The sequence below is a fragment of the Podarcis melisellensis genome (genome assembly GCF_964234715.1).
Source record: "Podarcis melisellensis genome assembly, chromosome: 3".
NCBI classification, from domain to species: domain Eukaryota; kingdom Metazoa; phylum Chordata; class Lepidosauria; order Squamata; family Lacertidae; genus Podarcis; species Podarcis melisellensis.
Window position 1 is genome coordinate 623,047 of NC_138530.1, and position 18,094 is coordinate 641,140.

At 55.6% G+C, this 18,094-nt stretch overlaps 1 protein-coding gene across 2 annotated transcripts; it reads right to left on the reverse strand.

The window, feature by feature from the left end:
- EMILIN1 (elastin microfibril interfacer 1) lies at positions 1–18,094 on the reverse strand. Of its 2 annotated transcripts, none has more exons than XM_081903787.1 (8): positions 17,713–18,094; positions 10,279–10,404; positions 8,867–9,069; positions 5,933–7,930; positions 5,730–5,837; positions 3,907–3,924; positions 2,292–2,426; positions 1–1,174 (listed from the first exon to the last, which is right to left on the reverse strand). In XM_081903787.1, exons 1-8 carry the CDS (start codon positions 17,895–17,897, stop codon positions 840–842), a joined length of 3,108 nt encoding a protein of 1,035 aa, XP_081759913.1. In that variant the 5' UTR covers positions 17,898–18,094; the 3' UTR covers positions 1–839. The 2 variants fall into 2 exon arrangements, with proteins under 2 accessions (XP_081759913.1, XP_081759914.1); XM_081903788.1 differs by having other exon boundaries at positions 8,867–9,066; positions 17,713–18,093.

Sequence of the window (18,094 nt, forward strand, 5' to 3'; positions counted from 1 at the left end):
TTGGTTTTTTTAAAAAAGTTGTGTTTCTTTATTCAATAATTATATTGATAGCTGAGTTGGGCCTTTACACAGCATATACATGAAGGGGGACCCACACAGGAGACGGAGGCTGGAGGGAGGCCCTTTCCTCCTCTTCCTCTTCTTCCTCCTCCTCCTCTACCCACCCCCTCCTCCCTCCCCCCAAAGGGGCCTCTCTTCCTCATCTCACGTGAATGGCGGTGTTGGCTCCTTGGGGTGGGCTCCTGTGTCTGGCCCATCCATGGCAAGCCTGGCATAGCACTGGCATCTGAGCAGCCCTGCGGTGGACGTGGCGAGAAGAGGCAGCCCCAGCAGTGGCAAAGCTGTGACAGAGCAAGCCGGCTGGTGGTGGAGGGCAGTGGCACAAGGAGGGAGGGGTCCTTTCTCTGGGGTATGACAGACACAGATAAATAACAAAGGGGACTTTTTCATTCCCGCTGGGCCACGGATGCAGCTGGCATTGAGGTGGCACTTTCTGTTGGCCTGGGCAGTGGCACACCACCCCCGCCAGGCCTGGGGAGCTGTGTGGGGCAGAGGGCAGAATTCTGCCTTCCTCCCCACACTGCCTTGGGAAGAGAGAGAGTCTTGCAAGCTTTGTGCTGCCCGTGGGTGGCAGAGAGGCCACGGGGCAGGGGGTGCCAGCAAGAGGAGAGCCTGGCAGCTGTAAGGGACGCCCTCCCTGCGGTGTTGGCCCAGAGGTGGGAGGAGGGGAGGCTTGGCCGGGGCTGCAAGAGGGCAGTGTGGAGGGGTCCTCAGCTCTCCCTTCCCAGGCTGGAGAGAGGCACTGCTTCAGCCAGCCCCTTCCCCAGCCCAGAAGCCGCCTAGACCCCCAGGTCTTCCTCATAGAGCAGGGCTGCGCTGAAGACAGTCAGTGGCTCATCCGAGGAGCGGGCCAGCCGGCCGGAGACCAGGTCCACGCAGAGAGTTTCTCCGGCCTCCATGGGGACGACGAGGGTGAAGACGGCCAGCGCTCCGGTGCTGGGCTGCCTCTCGGCCACCGGCTTGTTCTCCAGGCCTTCGGGCTGGTAGCCGGCTGAGTCGCTGCGGGCGATGGCCTGGTTGGAGCGGGAGAGGACCGCCTCAATCTTCTCCCCCCGGTGGCCAGTCAGGATGGCGCTGACCAGGTAGCGGCCAGGAAACGGAGCGGTGAAGATTCCTGCACGGAGGAGAGGTCCGTTACGGGTGCCTGGCATTGGTCCGCCCACCTGCCTTGCTCCCCACCCCAAACACCCTCCCTGCTTTGGGAGCTCCAGTTCTTCTACCCCCGAGAACATCAGAACATTAGGAAAGCCCACTGGATCAGGCCCGTGGTCCATCCAGTACAGGATCCTCCTCTCAGAGTGTCCAACCAAATGCCCATCCCCCCCCACTGTCCTGTTTTACCATCCCAGATCAGAGAAGGTGATGGCAGCTTCCGTTTGGATCCCAGAACGTCCCGTTTAAGACTGACACCCTGGTGCAAGTCAGCAGAGTCACGCCAGAGCACCTGCTGGGTGTGGGAATGTTGAGGATAGGAAGAGAGGATATGTTGATTAAATAATATCCTTTCTCACTCACACTAGTGAGCTGGTAGCAGAGCGCATTCCCCTCTTCATTTCAGGAAGCTGGGAGCAGCCAAGTACAACATTCCTGGTAATGCTAGAGTGGACATGCAAGGGAATGTTTGGTCCAGCCAGTCGAAACTTCCTGTTCCTCCTGGCTGGAGCATCCTTCCTTTTGCATGTGATAGAAGGTGGGCGTGACCTCACCTGTACAGGTAACAAAAGGACAAGGCATGCTGCCACTCTCCCTCTTTTTCATTTCCCTTCTATGTTTGACCAGCTTCTAGCTAGGACTGCCCTGCTAGCTTCTCAGAGATCATTCCTCCCTATGGGATAGAGCCACATGTACATATTTGTAACTAAGTCTGCCTCCAGGAACCCAACTGTGAACTGATGTAAGTAAACTTCTTTTTATTGACTTTAAACAAGATTGTGGCATCTTTATTCTTTTAAGAGGAATTCAAGGAAACTTAACAGGAACGTATAATTCAATCTGAGGCAGACCGAATTGTATAATAGTGAGAGGCTCACACGAGCCTGCAACCAGCTATCACGAGCCTGCAACCAGCTATCTGCTGTGCATGTAAAAAGGGGAATGTAAGTTAGGAAGGATGTTAATAAACAACATATCCTCTCCTGCCACCCCGAACATTCCCACACACCTGTCTTTCTGAGGCCCTCCCACCCCAAGTCCCATCTTCTCCTTCCTGCATTTCCCAGCCCCTCACTGACCAGATTTCGGGTCGTAGGCGTCCCCATCGTTCAGCAGCACCCGGTCGAAGGCGATGGTCCCTGTCTCCACGTGGCGGGCGGTCAGTGCTGCAGTGAAGGACACCTTGGGCGCTGTTCCAGGTGGCCCAGGCAGGCCTGCAAGTGGACGGGGGGGGGACACAGAAAAACTTTCAGGGACTTCTCCCTTTCTCCCTGCATTGACCACCCACAAGAAACTGGCTCTCAAGAACTGGCTGGTTTCTGTGCTGGCAACTCACTCTGTATGTGCCTGCTTCCCTCATAACACCTGTTCTGCGTTTGTACGAATTCAGTCTCTTAGTGAGCACCACCTGCACTTCGGAACTCCCTGCCTCTTGATCAGGTTGGCACCTTCACAGGACTCTTTTTGGCGCCGGCTAAAAACATTCTTGCTTAGACAAGCCTGCCCAGATGTTTAGAAAGTTGACGCAACCCTGTTTTAAGTCTGTTTCTATTTCAACTTTTCAGATGTCTTAAATTACTGCCGTTCATTTTCCTTTTGATAATTTTATCGCTTTGTCTTTTTTGTAAGCCTATTTGATGTGATTTTCTTCTTCTTTTACAATCAAGAAATTTATAAATTTATGAAATAAATAACTAAATAAATCAAGACACTCCCACCCAGGCCTGTCCATTTGTCCAGCCGCTCCTCACAGCAGGGACCTGGGGACTCAGCCACATTAGTCAAAAAACAGCATTTTGAATGTGTTATAAACCTGCAACACCAGATGGCGCTGGAGAGCAAAAAAATTTCTAAGAGATCTTCCACAGTGTTTTTTATTCTATCTTTTGTTTTAACGATTTAAATTCTGACTTTTATTTGTAGTGTGTTTTTTTCTGTGTGTAGATTCACCCCAGGGGCCATTCTGCAAGCTCTTGGGGAGGGCAGCTGTGTTGCACAGCCCAGGTTCAGCCCCTGATCTCTCCAGAGGGCAAAGACCCCGTTCGCCTCCCTGGGGAGCTATTGCTAGGCAGCCCTGAGCTCACTCTAAGGCTCTGCCTGAAGTCTCTGTTGGGATTTTTATCCACATGTTCTGCTCCAGTACGTAGCACTTTGTGTGAGAAAGGAAGTCTCAGCACTCTTGGGAGTTCAGTTTCACTTCTGTGTGATGCTTTTCTGTACTGATGCTCAGAGAGCACAGACATGCGGGTGGATTCTTTATATATACACTGTAAAATAAAGTAGTTTAGAGCTACTGATTGTCTCTTTCTTCTGCAATGAGAAGCCAGAAGACAAGTGCGCTCCTCTCAGGAGGGAGGGGTCGCTCTCTGGACTGAGGGAGATTTACAGCCAGAGAGCGACCATTGGAGAGACGCCCCTGTGTCTTGGGAAGGTGGTGGCCTTCCCAGGTGTTTTTTCCAACAGTCCCAAGGCTCACACCCCCCCCCCCCCAGACGCTGCTTTGAATGCTTCCCCACAGAGGAGGGAACAGGGTATGTGGAGGCATGGGGAGATGACTGGCTGTGCTGGCTGCTGGAACCAGTCCCACCCCCCCACCCCCACCCTGCTGCAGTGGACAGGAGCAGCAGCACCTACACACACACACACACACACACACACACACCGCCAGCCCTATCAGCTGTGCCCAGTCATTACCTTGTTCTCCGGGGAGACCTGCAAGAGACAAGGGAAGACGGGTGAGACTCACGGGGACAAGGGAGAGGTGGGAGTGGACATCCCCATCCCACTTGTTAATTCATTAATTTCAATAATAATAATAATAATAATAATAATAATAATAATTTATTATTTATACCCCACCCATCTGGCTGGGTTTCCTTGGCCACTCTGGGCAGCTTCCAACAAAGTATTAAAATACAGTGGTCTGTTAAACATTAAAAGCTTCCCTAAACAGGGCTGCCTTCAGATATCTTCTAAGAGTCAGATAGTTGTTTATTTCCTTGACATCTGATGGGAGGGGGCGTTCCACAGGGCAGGTGCCACCACCGAGAAGGCCCTCTGCCTGGTTCCCTGTAACTTGGCTTCTTGCAGGGAGGGAACTGCCAGAAGGCCCTCAGCACAGGACCTCAGTGTCCGGGCTGGACGATGGGGGTGGAGACGCTCCTTCAGGGATACTGGGCCTTTGAGGCCGTTTAGGGCTTTCAAGGTCAGCACCAACACTTTGAATTGTGCTCGGAAACATATTATTGTTATTATATTTATTCAGATCCCGCCTTTGAACCCAGGCCAGGATTCAAGGCAGCTTGCACAAATTAAGACCCAGGGAAGAGATGCAAAGCTAAAAACATATCATGGATCATAACTAAAAAGTAATTAAACCCTAACGGAATGAAAACAAATCTCTTAAGATACAGATAATACCATATTGGCCTGAATATAAGCTGCACCCGAATATAAGCTGCACCTTTAAAATTGGAAGGAAGGCGGGGGAGGAAAAAAGAAAAAGCCCCCGAATATAAGCTGCTCCCTTCCTCGCTGCTCCTGGCTGCATATTGGGGGGGCGGGGGGGGAGCTGGGCTGCCTTGCCAGCAGCCGTTCCCCTTCCTCGCTCTCTCCCTCCCCGGCCTTGGGGGAAGAAGACGGGGGACTAGGCATGGGGGCGGGCGCCGCTTTGCGGCACTCCTGCCGCTGTTTGCCCTGTGCTCTTAGCTGCATATCGTAAGGTTGTAAATATAAGCCGTACTTTAACTTTTCACGGTTGGAATTTGGAGGAAAAGTGAGGCTTATATTTAGGCCAATACGGTAAAAACAGTCCAGTACAATTACAAGCCCTTTGCTTTAAAAATAAAATAAAATAGTCAGTTCCCAAATGCCTATTGGAATAAGGGAGTCTTTAGATGCTGGTGGAAAGACAGCAAGGAGTGAACCAGTCGACCTTCTCAAGGCAGGGAGTTCCTAAGATGCCTAGGAGCCACCACCAAGAAGGCCCTCTCCTGTCTCTGCAACAAGCAGGCCTGGGGTATTAATGAATGGAGCCCCCAACCCCCTAGAGACAAGACTGGGTGCTCTCCAGAAGGGAGGCTGGGGGGGGTCATGTGTGGTCAACCAGGCAGGTGTGCACACCTGAGGTGGTGGAGAAGGTCTCACAGTCTCAGATGGGGCAGAGCAACCCAGCATGGGGCAGGGAAGGGGACCCCTTCTCAGTGCACCTCCCCCTCTGTCCAGGAGAGGGTGCCAGCCCACTGCAGCACATGGAGGGTTAATTGTTCTGGGGAGACTCTTGTGACCTTCCAAAGGCCCCGATCCCCTGGTGCTCCCAGGGCAAGGAAAGGGGTGCTGGGACACAATGGGCTCTGGGAAGCCAAGCAACCCATAAATTGTAGAGCTGGAAGGGATTCCCAAAGGTCATCTAGCCCACCCCCCTTCCGAGGGAGGCACAGAACCATAGGAAGGGACCCAGAGGGTCATCTTGCTGTCAGACACCATGATGCAAAAACTCAGCCTGGCCAGTTGCTCACCTGGAGGCCCCACAGAGCCGGTCCTTCCGTCCTTGCCAGGGGGCCCAGCTGGGCCTACGGGCCCCTGCTTCCCCATGGGGCCCTCCAGTCCAGGGGGCCCAGGAGGTCCTGCAGATGGAGAAGAACATTAGATGTCAAGGCAGAGACAGAGGCAAAAGCCCCCCCCCCGCCCTGCCCCCTGCCGTCTGCCCCAGAGTCTGTACCTGTGAAATCCTGCAGGGTGAGGCCGTGCAGCTGCCCCTGCAAGGTCTGGAGGGAGCCGTTGAGGGTGCTGAGCCGGCGGTGGATGGTGCCCAGCTGGCTGCCGTGGATCTTGTCCAGGAGGGCTCCGTGGGTCTGCAGGGTCCCGTTCACCTCCCGCAGGCAGCCCCACAGGGCCGAGACGTGCTTGTCCAGCCCCTCCTTGATCTTGCGCAGGCTCCCGGAGACGGTGTCCAACCTCTCGCATGCCCCCTCCAGCTTGGCCAGCCTCTCCGCCAGCCCCCCGGAAGCCCGCCGGCAGTCGGAGGCCTCCACGCGCAGGGCGCCCCCAAAGCGCTGCACCTCGCGCCCCAGCACCTGGAAGCGCTCCTCGCTCTCGCTGACGTGCTCCGTCACCTCCTGCTGGACCCGGTTGATCTCGGCGATGATGTGGTCCTTGGTGGTGCCCAGCTCGTGGATGTCCGTCTGGTGCTTCTCCACGGTGGCCTGCAGCCCGGCCAGCGTCTCGTTCAGGGAGCTGAAGCCCAGGATGACCTCCGACAGCTCGCCCTGCAAGGACTGCAGGTGGACGCTGGAGCTGCCCCCGATCACGCTGAAGCCGTCCAGTGGCCGGGAGGCGTCCCCTGCCTCCTTGCCGCCGCCACTGCCCAGGTCAGGGCGCCGCCCAGGAGGCTGGCAGGCAGCCTGGCAGACCTCCACCTCGGACCGCAGCTGGCCCACCTCCTCGCGCAGCTGGGCGCACTCCTGTCCGCAGGAGAGCTGCTCCAGCCCCCGGACCTCCTTCTCCAGCTCCTCCAGACGCTGGCGGGTCCGGTTGGCCTGCAGCACCAGCTCGGGGGGCCCGGCACTGACGGAGACCACCATGCGGTTCTCCAGCTCGCCCACCTCCCCTGCCAGTCGGCTGAGGGCGTCGCTGTGGGAGCCCACCAGACCCTGCAGGCTGCGCAGCTTCCCCGAGACGTCCAGCTGGTGGAGGTTGCTGCCCAGGACGCGCAGCTGCCCCTCCGTGTCCAGCAGCCTCCGCTCCAGGTCGCTCAGGATGGTGCTGATCTGAGAGTCTTGGTTGCCCGCAGGGGCGCAGATCTGCGTGCAGGCGTGGGCCGTGCTGTGCACCCGCTCCAGCGCCCCCTGCTGCTGCAGGCTGCTGTCCTTCAGGGCGCCCACATCCCTCGACAGGTTGGCCAGCGCCCGCCCCACGTGGCTCTGGAAGTCGTTCAGGCGGGAGAACGCCGAGTCCAGCTGGCCCTCCGCACGGCGCAGCCGCTCATCCGCCCCTTCCAGCATGATCTGGAGGTCCCCAAAGTGCTCCTCCAGGCTGCGCTGCGTGGTGTTGACCCGGCTCTCCACCTCCGACATGCGCCGGTCCACGCTCCATGGAGGCGGCGGGGGTGTCCTGCGCCCCGCCACGTGCTCGCTGAGGGCGGAGAGGGCCTCCGTGACGGCGTCGAGGCGCCGCTCCAACCCGCTCACCCTGCTCTCGGCCCGGGCGCAGCAATCCTCAGGCGGCTGGGAGGCCAGGCGGCTGACGTGTTGCCGGACGGTGTCCACAGCATCCCGGTTTCGCTGGTCCACGGAGGCCACCAGCTTCTCCAGAGCCCGCATGCGGTCCTGGTCTTCCTCCCGCTGCTGCCGCAGGTCGAAGACGCCCGTCACGCAGGAGGAGCAGGTTTCGTGGATGGTGCGCTCCACCTCCCGCAGGACCTCGCCGTGGATGTCTGTCCCGCCTCCCTGGGCCACCCCCTGCCCGTTCTCGTGGTTGGAGATGCGGTTGTCCAGGCGCTGCAAGTGGCGCTGGATCTCGTTGAGGGTCTCCTTCATTTCCGGGTGGGCGGCTGCGTCCGCCGGCTGCTTGCCGTTCAAGGAGGACTCGACGGCTCGGCGGACGTCCTCAGCCAGTTTGGTGTTGCTGGTCTCCATGGTGGACTGCAGGTCCTGCAGCTGTTTGCTCAGGTGCTGGACTTTCTCTTCCAGCTGCCGGACCTTCTCAGAGTCCCTGTGCCCTGGGAGAGGAGAAAGAGAGAGAAGAGAGCCACATCAGGACACCTCCACTCAGGTCTGTCACCTGGCAAAGCAGCTGCTCCACCCAGCAGGGAATCAGACCCTCTATGCAAGGGAACTGAGCTGCACTGTGCTGATCCTGAGCTGCTGGTGAGCTCCCATCTAAGGTCTTGCAAAGATGCTTTGAGAATGTGCAGAAATGGAAACACCTGGATCAGGAGAGACAAAATTGGGCTCAGCTCCACAGACCGAATTTACTAAATGCCTCTTTCAAAGCTAAGCTCCAAGCTGAGGTTATGAGCTTAAATCTCCCAAGAGTTGGTCAGCCTCACATAACCAACATGCTTGAGTCTAATTAAGGCATGAAGGTGTTAATACCATAGAGTAAGCTGTCCTGCCAGGCTTAGCTACTCCACTTCCCTTAAGGCTAATCAAACCAGTCTGCTAGTGAAGAGGTTTGAGTTGGTTGCTCCAGCTCAGACTGCATGGCTCTCACAAGCCACTCTTGAGTTCCTATGCCAATAATTTAGGAACTTTCACTACTTTCTAACAGCTAATTTTTCTGCCTGTGCCACTTCTCTGAAGCACATGAACCTGACCATTTTTAACTTAACAAGTGTGTGGTCTCTTTCCTTTGCTGGGGGAAGAGGGAAACTTTGGAACTCACATTAAAGGGCATATTTTAAAGGTCTAAGAGCTGGGGTTCTCTCACCAAAGAGTACTTGCCCCAAACTTAGAGCTCTGCATCCAGGAATTCTCTCATTTATATAACTAAACACATCTCGTGCCACCGGGGTTGGCATTGGGACATTGGTGACTTGGCCTGCAGTGGTGGGGGGAGGTGAGGGTCCTGCCCAGTGTGTGGGTCCAGCCCCCCGCCTCATCCTCCTGGGTTGGGGTGGCAAAGCATCTTTCCCCCTGGATCCTGCCTGGGGTACCTTCTCCTCCAAGACCGCTAAGCGTGTTGCTGAAGCCGGAGAGGTTGGGACGGACGGGCTGAGTTCGTGGGCGGGGCGTGGTGGGCGGCACCCCACCTTCGGCACAGTCGTCACCCGAGTAGCCGGGGCAGCAGCGCCACTCCATGTCTGAGACAGTCTTGTAGGCCACCTTGTAGCGAGGGCGAACGAAGCTTCGATACCTGCTGGTTGGGAGAAAGAAAAGCACTGGTCTCCGGACTGGGACTGGGGCAAGGGGTGCCCTGGGTGTTTCAGATAGCTGCCAGTTAGGGATTCTTCAGCTGTGATTCCTGCGTTACAGGGGGTTGGGCTGCAGGACCTTTGGGGGTCCCTTCTGTGGGATGTGACATCACAGAAAGCAGTCAAGTACAGCATTTCCTGTTTGGCCAGAGTGGACCCACAGGGGGATGTTGCTCCAGCCAGGAGGACTTCCTGTCACACCTGGTCTGGAGCATCCTCCCCCTGTGTGTGACCAGGTAGGTGGGCGTGACCCTGGGAGACCCCATAAAAGGGCTGGTCTTGAGGCTGCTCTCTTGATGCTCTTTTTGCTGTCTGCTGGCCCTCAGCCAGCAGCATGTGGGCTCAATCCTTGTACGGGATGGACTCAAACCCTGTCCTGTAACTACAAACAAAAGCCTGCCTTCAGGATCATACTGTGAACTGGATGTAAGTAAACTCCTTGTTACTTTTAAGAGGAGACTGTTGTGTCTTTAAGAGAGAATAAAAGGGGAATTTACCAGGAACAAATCCAATCTGGACAAGCCAGACTGGATTGCTTAACTCAAGAGATTCTAATGAATCTACCAACCAGCTTCCTGCTATATACAGGGGAATGTATTCTGCTACCAGCTCACTAGCATGAGGGAGGGAGGATGATATTAAATCAATATATCCTCTCCTACTATCCACAACATTCCCACACCTTCCAGTTCTACAATTCTATTACTCCAGGCATGTCCAAAGTCCGTTTTGGGGGTCTATTCCAGCCCATCGGTCAATTTAATCCTATTAAATTGTATTGTATTAATCAGAGTCCACTCCTTCCTTGCTTTGGGAACACTACACCGGAGGGTCTGGACACTCTGCCCTCCAAATCAGCACAGCAGAGGAGAAGGCCAGAGACTCCCTCTGCAGGCACTGACTGGCAGACGCACCCGCCTCTCCTGGGCAGCTGAAGGAGCCGCATCCTCCTGCAGTCCTGAAGATGCCCACCAGGGGGCAGGCGACCCCTCCCCGCCCGCCTCTTCCCTTGATGGGCTGGGCACACGCCAGGCAGCAGCCACAGGCATCCGCCACTCCACCCCATCTGCCCCACAGTGCCCCACCCAGGCAGCCAGCAGCAGCACAGCCCACCAGCAGCCCTCCGTGCCCCCTCCAATTCTCCCCACACTCACGTGATGACACGGGGGCACTGGAGCTGCCCCCAGACGCACGGCTGGTAATCTGGCTTGACGTAGGTGTCCACGCCATCCTCCACGACGCAGCTCACGCCGCGAGAGACCACGTAAGCACACCAGTTCCTGCAGCAGAGAGAGAGACTGGTTGCAGGAGGCACTGGGAAGACCCCCCTGACCCACACTGGTTTCGGTCCAGCCGGCAGCAGCAGACCCAGAGCAAGCCCCACGCCAGACCTCCACATTCCAGGAAGGCCTCTGTTGCAGGCGGACACGGAAGGCAAGGGTGAAAAGGAACCAAGGCGCCAGAAGCCCCGGGTTCAGTGCCAAGGCTTCGCCCTCCGAGAGGTTCTCTGCACGCATGCAGAGTGTGCTCTGCTCTCAAACCCCACCCTGACCACAGAGAGCTGAAGAACAGAGGAACAGAAGCATCGCTCTGGTGGATCAGGCCCATGGCCCATTGAGCCCAGCATCCTCTTCTCACAGTGGCCAACCAGGTGCCCCCCTGGGAAACCCACAAGCAGGATCTGTGCAAGAGGGCATCACTTTCCCCCTCCTGTGGTTTCCAGGCATTCAGAATCATCTGCAGAGCATAGCCGTTATGCTAACACACACACCCTCCTCCATAAACATGTCTAATCCTCTTTTAAAACCATCCAAGTTGGTGTCTCCTGTGGGAGGGAGTTCCACAGGCTAGCCCGTTTACTCCAACCCACTTGGGGTGGAAGAGCTGAGCTGCTCCTGGAGGCTTTGAGGCAAAGAGTCGCAAGCTCTTTTTCGGAAATCAAATTCCAGTGTCTCAGGCCAGGAGGGAAGGGAGGTCAGCCAAAGGCTGGTGCCTTGGTGGTGCTCTCTCCTGGACCAGGAAACACCTCAGCAGAGCCACATCCTGGCCATGGAAACCCACGTCTGGTCCCTCCCTGTTCCCATGCTCAGCTCGTCTCCACACCCACCAACATTGGCATCCAGGGCTTCAGATGCGCCACCAAGCTTAGAACACCGTAGAATCATAGAATTGGAGAGTTGGAAGGGACCCCCAAGGGCAATCTAGTCCAGCCCCCTGCAATGCAGGAATCGCAGCCCTGACAGATAGACACTCAAACTTCCACAGCCCTCAAGAAAGAAGATACAATAAAGGCGCCCGGATGGTTAGGTGCAGTCAAAGGTGACTATGGGGTTGCGGCGTTCATCTCACTTTCAGGCTAAGGGAGCTGGCCTTTGTTCACAGACTGCTTTCCGGGTCGTGTGGCCAGCAGCACTAAACCACTTCTGGTGCAACGGGACACTTTGATGGAAACCACAACACACGGAAACGCCGTTTACCTTCCCACCACAGCGGTACCTATTTATCTACTTGCACTGGTGTGCTTTCGAACTGCCAGGTTGGCAGAAGCTGGGACAGAGCAAGGGGAGCTCAGTCATGGGGATTGGAACTGCCGACCTTCTGATCAGCAAGCCCAAGAGACTCCATGGTTTAAACCAGTGTTGGTTCTGACCTTTAAAGCCCTAAACAGCCTTAGTCCAGTATACCTGAAGGAGCGTCTCCACCCCCATCGTTCTGCCTAGACACTGAGGTCCAGTGCCAAGGGCCTTCTGGCGGTTCCCTCATTGCGAGAAGCCAAGTTACAGGCAACCAGGCAGAGGGCCTTCTTGGTAGTGGCACCTGCCCTGTGAAACGCCCTCCCACCAGATGTCAAAGAGAGCAACTACCAGACTTTTAGAAGACATCTGAAGCCAGCCCTGTTTAGGGAAGCTTTTAATGTTTAATAGGTTATTGTATTTTAGTGTTCTGTTGGAAGCTGCCCAGAGTGGCTGGGGAAACCCAGCCAGATGGGCGGGGTATAAATAAATTATTATTATTATTATTATTATTATTATTATTATTATTATTATTAACCATAGCCTTAAGCAGGATGCAAGCACAGCAACAGCAGCCCCCAACTGTGACCCTCAGCAACTAGTATTCAGAGACACCAGTGGAGAGATACCTTGGCCTTGATGTGGTCCCAGATAACCTGTTGCCCCCCTCCCTGTTTTCAATCAAGTCCTCTCCAGGGGCCAGTGGAGGTGGACTAGTCCTGCCTTCCTTTCCTTCAACAAATCCCAACTCTAACCCCCCCCCCCCAGTTCTTTTGCATCTGAATGGCCAAGAGCTGATTGCTGTGGCTTTTTTTTTCTGCAAATGGGCAAGAGACAATTGGGTGGGAAAGTCTGAAAAGGATCTCTCTCTTAACCTACATTTGCCATCTTCTGTTGCTTCAACACTAATTATGGAATTATGGAATTGTAGAGTTGGAAGAGACCCCAAGGGACATCTGGCTGAAATGCCCTGCATTGGACAAGGACATGAGAACTGTTTCATTGTTGTTGTTATTGTTTGGTCATTTCGCGGTGTCCGCCTCTTCGTGACCCCCTGGACCAGAGCATGCCAGGCACTCCTGTCTTCCACTGCCTCCCGCAGTTTGGTCAAACTCATGCTGGTGGCTTCAAGAACACTGTCCCACCATCTCGTCCTCTGCTGTCCCCTTCTCCTTGTGCCCTCCATCTTTCCCAACATCAGGGTCTTTTCCAGGGAGTCTTCTCTTCTCATGAGGTGGCCAAAGTATCAGAGCCTCAGCTTCAGGATCTGTCCTTCCAGTGAGCACTCAGGGCTAATGTCCTTAAGAATGGATCGGTTGGATCTTCTTGCAGTCCATGAGTCTCCTCCAGCACAAGAATTCAAAAGCATCCATTCTTCGGCCAGCTCTCACTTCCATACATCACTACCGTTTAATTAAGTGGCTCTTAATTCCCACCACACAGTGACTTAGACTTCAGAAGTTCCTAGTTGCTGCTAGGATGAAAATAAGCGACAGTTTTTTAGAGAGCTGAAGGGAGCATGGAAGAAGGTTGGTGTCTCTTGGCGCAGGACTCTCTTCCCAACATTGCCTGTGGCCAAAGAGTTCCAGGAGGTTCTGGTCTTAATTCCAAAACCTGCAAAGACTATCTGACCGCATGCAACAGGATCATTCTCAAGAAGATGTACTAAATGCACAACAGCATGTCTCTTTCAACTTGCTAAACTCAAGCCAGACATGAAGGCTTGGGAACCGACCAGCTGATTCATGGCAAAAAATGGCTTCTTGGTCCTGCACTCTGGATCAAGCCCTCCCAATCCCAGATTAACTCCACTCGTTCTTCTGCTTAGTGTTTTACAAAGCTCTGTCTAAATTAATTAATTAGAAAGAGAAAGTTTTTCGCTCCCTCTTTCATAACAGTGGAATTCCTAGATGTTCAATGAAGCTGAAGGTTGGAAGGTTCAGGACAGGCCAAATAAAGTCCTTCTTCATGCAGTGCAGAGTTAGACTGTGGAACTCCCTGCCACAGGAAGCAGAGGTGGCGACCAGCTTGGATGGCTTCTGTTACGGAAGGGGGGGGCATGTCTTCTTCACCTTCTTCTTCGCTACAATATATCAATTTATTTCCAATTGTCAATGTCAAAAGGGACTAAAATCTATAAAATTCATAGAAAATCAACGTGCCAGTTTGCTCTGATCAGCCTTTCCTCCAGGCAATGTCAGGTGCCAGACTATGCATATTTGAGACCATTGTTTTCTCATCCCCAGGAAGTGTTTATCTGTGCATATCTCCAGCTCTGCATATTCCCCCCTCCCTCCTCCTTATGTTAATCCGGTGTAGCTCTGCATATTCCCCCCTCCCTCCTCCATATGTTAATCTGTGTAACCCAACCTCCCTTTAATATATTCATGATGTAATCTGTGTAACCAAACCTCTCTTTAATGTATTCATGACGTGTTTTGCACTGTATTCTGGGACATGGAGGGAAGTTTCAAAAACTCATGTCACCCCTTTCTCACTGTTCAATCTCGTCTTGAACCTGTTGGCCAATAAACTTGGATCTTCTGCAGTTTGCTCCTGTCTCCGGCTGAGCTCATTTTCCTCCGCAGGGACCCACGGACTGAGTCCGATGAGCTGGGTGGCAGAGCAGCCTCGCACCCAGATTTTTGCCGTAACAGCTTCAAAAGAGGATTAGACAAATTCATGGAGGAGGAGAGGACTATTAAGGGCTACCAGCCACAGTCAAAAGCAGCAATGCTTCTGAATCTCAGTTGCTGGAAACGGCAAGAGGGGATAATAATAATAATAATAATAATAATAATAATAATAATAATAATAATAATAATGTATTCCCCGCCCTCCCCAGCCAAGGCCGGGCTCAGGGCGGCTAACACCAAGTATAAAACAATTGATTAAAATACAACTTAAAAACATGATTAAAACACAACATTAAAATGCAGCCTCATTTCAGTAGAAACTCAAATCAAAAACTTTTTGGGGATGAAAATGTCAAACCTTCACCATGCCAACCATCCAGACTGGTCCTACATGGGCCAGAAAAAAGCCAGGGAAGTCCCCAAATAAGAGTTCCATCACAGAAGGAGAAAGGAAAGAGGGGAAGGGGATCAAGTTGCTTCCAAGACAAAGGCCAGGCAGAACAACTCTGTCTTCCAGGCCCTGCAGAAAGAAATCAGATGCCGCAGGGCCCTGGTCTCATGAGGCAGAGCGTTCCACCAGGCCGGAGCCAGTGTTGAAAAGGCCCTGGCTCTGGTTGAGGCTAATCTGACTTCCTTAGGGACCTCTTGGGTGTTGCTATTTAGGGACCTTAAGGTCCATAATGCCTCTCTTGTGCTCAGATCCTGCTTACAGGTTTCCTACAGGCATCTGGCTGGCCACTGAGGGAACAGGATGGTGGCCTGGATGGCCCATTGGCCTAATGAGCAGGGTCCTGAGCAGAGGGGAGATGGGGCACGGATGGGGCAGAGGCACCGGAGTGCAGTTCTTCAGGGAGCAGGCCCCACGGACACAGCCTGGGACTTTGCTCAGAAGGGGTTGTCCCAGGGGAGCAGGGAAGGCGTCTCCAACCCGCTCCTGTTTCTCGGAGATGGTCAGGATCTTGAGCAACAGAGGATGTGGCTTCAGCTGGGAATCTCCCTTTGCTTTTCTCCAAGGGATGAAGGCGGCTCTTTTCTGGCAGAGGAGGCATAAAGGGGGGGCATTGCTCCACGGCCACCCCTCCCTCCATGCACAATTGCAGCCAGTGGGGGCTGGTCCATAGGGGGAATGGGGCCCTTCCCCGCCAGCTCCTGCCTGCTCTTTCCTTCTGCACTTAGATATATCATCTTTGTTACTCGAAGGAGCTCAAGATCTCTTCTCAATTAATCCCCACGACAACCCTGTGAGGAAGGCGAGGCTGAGAGAGGAAGGGACGGCCCACAAGGTCACACCTGGCAAGCTCTGTGGCCGAAGGTCCTAGTCTGACACTCTAACCACTGCACCACAATGGCTCTCACAAGCCCTGGCCCCTCAGCCTCCTCCCCCGCCTCCTTTTGGCCCTCCTAAAAATCAGCATGGAGAAAGAGGATGGGGTCAAAGCTATGAGATGGCCCTGCCTCTCATTGGTCCAGGATCTGCCCACCTGGATTCTCCACCTCCCCCCCCCTCCCAATGGGCACCATTCACCACCTGGTCACGGCTGGGTACTGGCAGAATTGGGGCTGTTGCGGCCAGGAGACATTTCCTGCCTGCCTTGGTCTCCCTTGTCCAGGGACCTTTGATCAGGGAGGGGTGACCTGGCTGGGATGGGCAGCTGGGAAGAGGCCAGAGGAATTGCCCCCAGGCCTTCCGAGCTGACCCTGATCCCAGCCAACATTAAAGCTTCCCGGCAGCTGGTTAATATTTGCCGGATTCACCTTCTCACCTTCGCCGCTGCTGTCTCACAGGAAGTCCCCTTTCCAGCATTTTTTGCTGGGTGAGCCAGGGCTCGGCCCCAGAAGGCTTTCCGCGTGGAATAATCACAGGGGGCGCCTCTGAGGATGTGCAGAGTGCTTTTCCTGAACCGCAACCACAACGGGAGGGCAGCCCCTCGCAAGCCTCAACCCAGCCTGTGTCTCTGACTCTCTTTCTCCATTGGGGGGGATTCCCAGGCACCCCCAGAGGTATCGCCCTCATCCTTTGGGGTTTTCTGGAGGACGATTCAAGCCCCTGGGCTCTGCCAAATCTTTGAGCTCCGAGACAGTTCGACTTCCGTCTAGCTGCTATTTTGGTTTTAAGTCTGCGCAAACCTCGTAACATTGTTGGGCTCGCTTCATTCCTTTTAAACAATTTATACTGCTTGGCTGAAACTGTCTCGAAGCAGAGGGCAAGAAACGCAACACCGAAAAGGTAAAACTATAAAGGCAGACTTCACTTAAAATGCCTGCTGGGTTTATTTGTTTTTTTATAAGTCTTCAATAGGTGGCAGAAGTTCAACAGGGAGAGTCTGACCTCAACTGGAATACAATTCCCGGTGAACACAAACTCCGCACCGGAGCCATGACGGGGGTGGGGGTCTAGCTGTGACTCCCCTGGAGATCTCAGGGATCTGGCAGGGGAGCAAGAGATCGGGTGGTCCTCCTGGTCCCATTCCTGGCTGGTTTTACCTGTTGCTGCAGCAGCGCTACTTGGAGGGTCTGAATAGCTGCCTTGCATCCCGTCGCGAATCCATAATCTCGGGAGCCCCCAAAACCTGCCCACGAGGAGGGGCCTGGCGAGGAGAAATCTGGGAAAGACCCTCCCCTCCCCCGCTCCTGGGTTGGTCTGGGAATCTCCCGGAGTACTAAGAAAGACCGAGGGGGGGTGAAGGTGGCCTACAGAGAAGAGCCCCTCTTTGGCGGCACCCCGCCCCCTCCCTTGTTGCTTCTCCTATCTGCCCGAAGGCGATGCTGCCGCCGCCGCCGCCCCCCACTCCGGCTGTTGGGGTTGCAGCCTCAGACTTGCAACGTGCCCCACTTGCCCCCCGCCCCACAGACTGCCTTTCCCGACAACCCCCTTCTGCCAAGCCTGGCACCCACCCAAACCTTCGCCTCGCCTCTCCCGCAGAGTCCTTCAGGGAGTCTCACCCCCCCCCAGCCCCCGGCCAATCGCCCCGGGACGCGCCGTCTCCTGTCCGGACTCCGAAGCAGCCACGTCCCAAGTCCCCGCGGACACGCCCGCAGCCCATCCCCCACCGCCCGGGAGGAGCCTGGCTCGGGTCGGACCGGGCCCCCATCTCTTCATGGCGACGGGTTCTAAGGCCTGTTGGCACAACCCCGCCCCATAGAGCCCCCCATCATCCCCTTGGCAGCACAAGGCCCTCCAGAGCCCCTGGCAGGACCTGGGGGGGGCCAGCCCTGCTCCGTCTTCCCGCCCCCTCGAGCTGGTCCGGGACTTCCAGCCTCCAGCGCCCCTCGCTCTCTTGGCGGCTGCCTGGCATGGAGAAGAACCCCGCGAGGGAGAGCTCTGCCTGAAAGGCGAGCGCGGCTGCCGGCCAGTGCAGGCAACGGGGGCTGGATGCGCCCCTGACCCGCTTCTCCCTCCCTCTCTCTCTCGGTCTCTGCCCCCTGCGCGCCGGCTTACCTGTGGCGACTGGCCACGCGCGCCCCTCCGTTGGCCGCCTGCCCGGCGCCCTGGACGTGCGCGGCGAAGGGCAGCCCGGCGCCCGTGTAGAGGCTGTAGCGGGGCGGGTAGTTCATGGTGCCCGCCGGCCCGGCCAGCAGGCCCCACCAGAGGCAGAGCCACGCGGCGGCCCCCGGGCCGGCCATCCTGGTGCTTGGGGGTCCCGGCGAGGGGCGGTCAGCTGCGCATGGCGAGGCCCCCCGACGCCAGCCCGGGACTCCTTCCTGGCCGCTGCGCTCGCTCTGGGCTCCGCCTGGGCGCGCAATGACAGCTTCGCGGACTTGGCGAGGCGAGAGGGGTGGCTCACGCCCCCCCGACTTCCTGCCTGGCCGGCCTGGGCCCC

Excerpts from the sequence above, each read along its gene's own strand:
- EMILIN1 (XM_081903787.1), bottom strand. The coding sequence starts at position 17,897 with ATGGCCGGCCCGGGGGCCGCCGCGTGGCTCTGCCTCTGGTGGGGCCTG. Across the intron at positions 10,405-17,712 it reads CGCGTGGCCAGTCGCCACAG|GAACTGGTGTGCTTACGTGG; the intron begins GTAAGCCGGCGC and ends TCTCTGCTGCAG. Across the intron at positions 1,175-2,291 it reads CGCCTACGACCCGAAATCTG|GAATCTTCACCGCTCCGTTT; the intron begins GTCAGTGAGGGG and ends TCCTCCGTGCAG.